At 34.0% G+C, this 7,967-nt stretch overlaps 1 protein-coding gene across 2 annotated transcripts; it reads right to left on the bottom strand.

Annotated features, from left to right (window-relative positions):
- Positions 1-1,019: 1,019 nt before the first annotated feature.
- On the bottom strand, positions 1,020-6,795 carry LOC123892560 (AT-rich interactive domain-containing protein 1-like). Of its 2 annotated transcripts, none has more exons than XM_045942371.1 (3): positions 6,535-6,795; positions 4,830-5,927; positions 1,020-2,217 (listed from the first exon to the last, which is right to left on the bottom strand). In XM_045942371.1, the coding sequence occupies exons 2-3, from the start codon at positions 5,808-5,810 to the stop codon at positions 1,384-1,386; spliced, it is 1,815 nt and encodes a 604-aa protein (XP_045798327.1). In that variant the 5' UTR covers positions 5,811-5,927; positions 6,535-6,795; the 3' UTR covers positions 1,020-1,383. The 2 variants fall into 2 exon arrangements, with proteins under 2 accessions (XP_045798327.1, XP_045798326.1); XM_045942370.1 differs by lacking the exon at positions 6,535-6,795 and adding an exon at positions 6,095-6,508.
- Between the last annotated feature and the right edge of the window lie 1,172 nt (positions 6,796-7,967).

Genomic DNA, 7,967 nt, shown 5'->3' with positions numbered 1-7,967 from the left:
TTTGCATATTGAATTTGATTAGAATTAGTATAATTGGTAAAATTTGCAAAGAGATTGATTTGAATCACACTTAGTTTTCAACTAGTTTTGAACCAAAATTGTGTTACAAAATTGTTAAAGGTTGAAGGTTAACACAATTTTCTTGATATCATGACAAAGTGAATGAAAAAAATGGTGGCAAGAACAAGTGCAAATCGAAGTTTAAGGTTATGACTCCAACTACCTATGAATTAATAGGAGCTAAGGCAGAATCTATGTACCGAAAGTCTACAGTCGAATATTTTTCTTCAAATCTCACGAAAAAGTGAATGGAAAAAATTGGTGCCAAGAACAAGTGCATAATCAAAGCTTTAAGGTTCTCATGTCTTTTTTATAAGACACGACTCACTTGTTAGGTTCATTGAATATTTGATAGGTTCCATGTAGAGTAATGAGGCTCATGAGTTTCACCCAATTATAGAGTGCATGTATGAGTGTTGTTAGCGCTCCCCGTATCCCATCACATTATTCTCATGTCTTCTATACTTCTATGATAAGCATTCTCCTACCCTTCTTTTACAATTTCTCCCACAAATAAGTAGAGAAATTCTCTTCCCATTCTCTTTCCCTCCCCTACCCCGAAATCCATTTACAACCTTAACCTCCTCGATCAAAGTCTCAAACAAAGCTTAAATATAATCAACAATAATGCAAGAATGGTTTCCCAAAAGCTATGTTGGTTTAGATGTTTTCTATGAAAGGGAGATAAATGATACATGAAAATTTATACTACAAAAACCACTTTTAAGAAAATATCCATGCAGAGATAAAATAAGCAAACCAAATACAATTGACTCCTCCCACATAACCATAGAAAGAGTCAATATAATATCTTAGTTGCATTTAGAAAGTAGAATTACTTGGCAGTTGGAATATAGGAAAGGTAATTGACAAACTTGCAAATACCTGAGCCATCCATAAAGAAACTTGGATCAGCTCAAATTGAAGTTAAACTATGATGCATTTGTTTCGTGACCATCTACAATAAAAATGTTGCTGTATATTACTGATGCGGTTTTAACTTTCATGTAACCAATTGTCAAAACTTGGTGAAAAAATGTGTAATTAAAGGAAGTTGTGGCTTCAATGCATCGCTATGAACAGTCTCAAAATTGAATGAATGTGAAGAAAAAGCAACTTTAACTTGTAATAAGTCAGATCTTCAAAGTTATTAGTTAGCTGCTTCCACCACCAAAGGCAACATCTTTTGTCCTAAATAGCAATGATGATTTTATATTCTACGCAAGGAGAGATCCATTGATACTGAAAAATTGCTGCAGTGAAGACACAATTTTCAAAATATTTACTCATAGTGAAGCTCGTGATTTGACTGACATTCACTAGCTATCTTCCTTTTGTATGTGGCTTTGTCTGTGGCTTCTTAGGAGATAATATGGTGATGCTGTTTGATTTATTAATTTTATGTCCAAAAATACCCCTCAATGATGTAAATTCTGATTCTTCATCATCACTGTCAATGTTATCAGGAGTATGCCTGTTCTGGTATGCTCTGCGCTGCAAAAGAAACACATTGAAGTAGTAGCTGACTAAATTTTCCCTGCTTTTCTTAGGAAAAGATTTGAAAATATTATCCCAGAAACATCTATCAAGAGAAGCAGGGTTTAATTTCACTGCATCTTTGAACTTCTTCTCTTCTTGCTGCGTCCACCATCTCTGTACCTCTTCACCTACCTTGTCTAAACTCCACTGGTAGAAGGCCACACCTAACTCCAGCTTGAGTTTAGACCTTTTCTCAGTAACATGAAATCGAACACACTCAACTGAACCTTGCACTTGGCAACTACATGAGTCTTGTCTACCCTGTCCTACATGCTCCCATTCCAAAAATTTGGATTTTACAGTTTTTAGTGGCCATATTTGGGTTCCTAACCACTTAGAATCACTCTCGTGAGTTGTGCCAGTCCATTCGGCCACTTCAACTTGATGGTTTGGCCCGAGAGGGATGTTCACGGTGGGTGGTGTATCAAGAATTGATTGTGAATCACCGGAGTCAAGTAACTTTTTCTTGGCACTATTTTCAGTATCAGATCTTGGTGTTCTTTGCAAAGCAGATGAAGATTTTCCAGCTACAAGTCCATTGTCACATTTGATCCTTTGTCTAAGATTGTAATTTGTCCCGAGGTTATCATCATACATACAAGGATGCATCCTCTGAGCCTAAAAATGGCAGAAGATAGTTTTAGTTTTCATTTTCAATGATACCACCTAGCAGTATTTAGACATATATTTAAGTCATCTCAAGAACCAGCTTAGAAAAAGACATCTATCATCCAAAACCAAAGCAATTTCTTCTATCAATAACCAAGAACTTATTATAAATGTTAAATACCGACTAGAGTCTAGACACTTATAAAACATTGAATAACAAGGGACCCCTCTGTTGTTTTATGATAACATCCCAAAAGAGGTTCATTAATCCATTTATATTATTAATTCCTTCAATAAGACAGGAACATAAATTTGGAGAATCTTGTCCGGTCAATATACACTATCATGTTTGTTGAGCTTTGCTTTCAACAAAACTAGTTTCATACCAACATGATAGACAGAATAATTAAAAAGATGATACAACACACAATTCTGAATCAGTCTATGGAATCTAACATTAAATTAGCAATACTTTCATACTGAAACAATAAATATATAAACAAGAAACTTAAAATTAGAAAATGTGAAGTATTATGTAATTATTTATGCTTCATTCATGCAACTTTTATGCTTCTCTTCATTTGTCCAAATTATGTGATTATTTGTTACCATTGTTTTGTAATATTTCCTTTTTGCAGATGATGGGTGACCATCATTCTTCTTCTTCATAATTTTTGTTTTAATCTCTTTTAGTGGTTTTGGTATTTTTGTGATGATTACACCCATGGATTTTTTTCAAAACTAAATACTTCGCATTAATTTGTGTCATTTCTCTGTTCATATGATTCATCCTCTTTTACGAATCTGCAAGTCTTTTGTGAGGAGTAATTCAAATTAGCATTCCTATGGTAATTCTAAACCGACATAATTATCTATTGTCTATGTATCATTTAAATGTGTCATTTTAATTTTCATTTTTTGTCAATTAAGTGATCTTCTATACTAACTTCCAAATAATTCAAGGTGTGAGTCAGATTACCGATCCCGTTGTTGTTCCTTTGGCCGATGATTTAATGCAAACACAAAGAATCACTATTGAGGAGTTCATTAAATCCCCTATTTATAGATTTATAAAACTAGATGCTGTAATTAATTATAAATTTGATATTTTTATTTGTGGACTAATTAAGCGAAAACACTTCAACCATGCTATGATTGGAGTTTGAATCTCGGATTCTCTATTTTATTATTTTAATAATATTTATTGTTTCAATTTCTCCAATTATAATATAAAACAACGCATCACACCCGTGCATCGCACGGGTAAGGGTCTAGTTTGTTTTACACATTAAGAAAATATTATAAATGAAATAACGAGAATAGTAGTTTTACCAACTTAACCATTTTTTTATAATCATGTTATAGGTTTAAAGTATCTATTGTCGTCTAACTGTGACTAATCTTTGTCAGAAAACCTTGGGCACACGATGTAGTTGATCCCTTACTTAAGAAAATATTGAACTGGGAGTGATGCACTATGAAGCACGGATTCCGACACAAACACATTGACACCACTAATATAAAATGGCATAGGGACCCGATAAGTAAATACATATTGAAAATAAAAACATATATGTGCATCTAAATTGAGTAATTTGTTTGATTACAACAAAGTTTCGAAACAAGATATAATAGTCGTTTCACCTATATTCACCGTCTACTAGCAACAAGCTAGAATTGATGTAATCAAATTATGTCTTAGGCTTTGTTTACAAGTTTGGAGAAACGGACAGAGGGCTTTGAAGGGAGAGAAGTAGAGGAGAAAATAAAGAAATCTTTCACAGACATGGACTAATTTGAGATATTGAAAGCTAAATGTATCTCCCCTCCATCTCCCCATTTTGAAGGGGACATAAATTTAGCTTAGAAGGGATTTTGCTCCCCTCAGAAAAAAAATGAACCAAAGCATTAAAGTTAAAATAATCCCTCTCCTCCAATCAAACAGACCCTGACTTCCGTAGATGTGTTTTTGAGAGGTGTTCAAAGAGTGTCGTAGCAAAGAAAAAAACTTGGACACCTGTATGAGTTGTCAGACACGTGGTACAAGTGTCATATGGGTGTTGGACATTGATGTGTGCCGTACATGAGAACACGCCTAATCTCAAATGTGTCTAGTGCTTACATTCAAAATTGAAAATGGTTTTTTTTTTTTTTGCAAATGTGTCACTCATTGTGGAACAAAGAGACTAAAATTTCGGGACTAAATCATGGAAGCACACTAACAACCAAAGCAAAATGCAACCATTCAACAGGGTAAAAGAATAGAAGATTAGCAATATGAATATTTAAATACAACAAAGATACGTGAATTGAAAAAGCAGAAACCAACATGTACAACATAGTCAACTAACAATTAGTCATCGACAAACATAATGCATTAAGAAACGCATCATATAACCTTATCACCAAAATAAGGAGAAACACACCATACATGACTACATACATATACAATAATTATAAATTAATATGCTAATGAAAAAAGGACCTACATTAGAAAATATTAGCAATATTTTCGGTGATGCAGTCACAGCAAAAAAATGACATGCAGCCCTACATTATATTTCAAATATGATTGATGATCTACATGACAAACAAAGAGCATATAGTTATTTTCAACTTACCAGCCAACTGGGTTTTTCACAGCTTGATCCAAAATCTCTTTTCAAAAAGGCAGCTTCTCGAAACAACAAAACCTTCTTCCAGGTCTCTTGATTACCGTAAGACTTCCACTTTGGCTTTTCAGGCATTGAACCTATCACTGGATCACAAGGATTCTTTGCAGTGCTAGTAACCCAACTTAGCATTTCTGTCATCGAGTCTCTCTTCCTCTTACGACCAAAGCTCTCTCTATTAACACTAGATGGTTCCAACACCAAGACATCGTCGCCACTATCATTAGCGTCATCATTAGCACAACTCTTGCTTCCATCAGACAATCCGGGCATGCTGTTTGCTGCATCGGATACATCATCCATTGCTAATATTTTGCCCCCATCAAACCCTTCCATTATTTCCGTTACAGCATTATGGTTAACCAACTTTCTGAGACTAGTCTCGTTCTTCTTACAATCCTGCATATGCACATCAACAAGTCCTCTATTATGAACTTTCTTGGCTGCATTAGACTCAAGATTCACATCCTTCACTCTATTAGTACCACACAACTTCTTCCCGTCTATGTAGTCGTATACCCTTTCGAGTTCGACTGCATTCAACTCTTGATTGACACCCTTCACGCCCTTCACTCTATTACACAACTTCCTCCTACATTCATATACACTATCCCCCGCATCTTCCTCACCATAATCATCCAGGAAGAATTCAGCTTGCAACTCCATTAAACGCTCACCAAATTTAACTCTATCATCCACTAAATCACACTTAGGAAACTCACCATCAACAAGTTTCCTCAAAGGCGTCTCTAAAGTACTCAAATACTTACTATAAACAAGTTCAACAGATGAACCAACCTTCACACCCAACCCATATTCTTCCCCAACCAAATCCCACAACCTGTTCTTACAAACAACATCATAACCACCTTTATCCTTCACCACCATAAACAGCTTATACAAATCCAAAGGTTGCTCATTACCCAACATTTTCTAGATCTTCAAAAAACCCACCAAAACAACATTCAATCTCACCAGATAAATCTAGAAAAACAAAACTATCAGCTTCATCTCCAAAACTCTTCAAAGGGGTTTCAGCCAACAACCCTGTCATGCATATCAAAAACATCAGTTCAAAACCTAATAAAAAACAAACCAAGCTATTAAGGTTCCATTCTTAACCCTACCCACATCCCAAAAACGAATAATAACTACAAAAAAAAAAAGCACAAATGAGTATAGAAGCATTCAAGTTGAGGAATGTGAAAAGGTACCAGATGAAAATCAAGGGTTGTGTGTAGCTTTTGGAGAGAGAAAGCTTTGTGTTTACTTTCTCTCTCTAAATCAAAACTTTGTACTATATAGATATAGAAGAAAAAGAGTGTGAAATTTTTTTGGGTATCCCGCGCATTGTTTCTATTGATGATTGGTGAATTTTTTTGGAGTGAATGGAGAAAAATGGAGGGGCCAAAGTTCAAGTTTTTAACAGATGCAGACCCTATTCTTCAAAAAACTAAAAGGGTTTTTGAAATTAAAAAAATAAATAAAAAAATGATTTGATTGATATAGGGCTATGAAAATCTGAAATTATTGTTCAGAAAATAAAATAATTTTTTCTACCCAAACAGATCTTAAATTTTCAATGAAAGTAAAAAAATAATAATAATAATCAATTTTTCATTGGAGATGGAAAAAAAAATTGAGAGTGACATACCAATGTGAATATAGAGAAGGAGGAGAGAAGTTGCTTCCAAGATGAATCTTGTGGTGACCCTTGGTTTGCACCCACTTTTCTCCTAATTACTCAAATACTTTTTTGTATTTATTTTTAGCCCTAGCACAAGTTTTTTTTTTCTTCCTTTGTTTCTCTCTACTAGGAGAAAAAGATGGGAGAGAGAATTTGAAGAGTTTTAAATTTGAGATATAGGAGAAATAGAACTTTAATTTGGGGAATGAAAAAAATCACCTTTAACATGGTATTGATGGCTTTAAAGGAGGATTTATTAACCTAACCATGGTTAGTGTTTGACTATGGTTTGGAGGTGGTTGAGTTAGGCTTTTGGATAGGGGAATGTGGGTTTGTGTTAGGAAATCTTGAAAAATATTTGTTAAAGGGCTTATGGGTAGAAAAGGGTAAATAGCCCATAAAATTGAATCATCACATGTTAATATTATTAAAAATTGAATTTGAATTCTCTTCTATCTTTTTTGTTCAACTCTATTTTCTTTTGTTAATCTAATGGTTGATTGTCCCAAAAATAAAAAAAGAACATAGCAGAAGAGAGACAGAGAGAGGGGTAAATGAATGGTCCAGATTATAGTAGAATGGGCAACATGAGATGAAGAACTGAAGAGGATCCAGATTCTTGAAAATTATGTCTCTTCAATTCAAAATTCCCTAATTTTTGGGAAATATGGCTACAAAGTTAAACATATCCATTATAATTTTAGTTACTTTTTATTCCATTTAAAAAATATAAAAGGAAAAGTTGTACTTTAGATATTAAAACAAAAATATTTTGGTTTGATATTTTTCCAAAGTTTTGATTTTTCTTATAAAAATAAATTTAGAGATGATTTTTTTTTTTTTGGTAAAATGTGTTTTTCGCCCCTATAATGTTATGTAGGCGAATTTGGGTTTTTGTTCCTGGAAATAAATATCTTACGATTTGCCCTTGTAATATCATATTCATGTCGTTTTAGTTCTTCATTTTGACATGTCACACAAAAAACCTGACATTGCATTGGATTTGCTGACTAGACCATTGTCACGTAGGATTCTAATGTTGACTTGACAATTTTTGTGAATTATTATTTTTTATGTTTTTGATTATTTTTTAGAGAGACTGAAACAAAAGGTAAAAATATGCATTTTTTTTATTCATATCATTTTTGTTCTGCAACTTTCTATTGGTAATTGAACTGAGATAGTGAAAAAGTAGAGCCTTGAAGGCATAGTGTTGGATGAAGAGGGCAGTGGTTGCGTGACAAGGAGAAGAGCAAAGGTTCGGCGAGATGGAGAAAGAAAAGATCACATTGTGAGAGAGACATAGGAAGCAAGGCCAGGGGAATGAAGGATGTATGTGGTGGTGGTGGGGCTTAAGAGGTTGTCGGCAGCAGTTTGCAGGGAGGGAGAAATAACAGTAA

This window comes from Trifolium pratense, linkage group LG6 (genome assembly GCF_020283565.1).
Source record: "Trifolium pratense cultivar HEN17-A07 linkage group LG6, ARS_RC_1.1, whole genome shotgun sequence".
In the NCBI taxonomy this organism is placed as follows: domain Eukaryota; kingdom Viridiplantae; phylum Streptophyta; class Magnoliopsida; order Fabales; family Fabaceae; genus Trifolium; species Trifolium pratense.
This window is presented reverse-complemented; position numbering and strand designations above follow the sequence as displayed.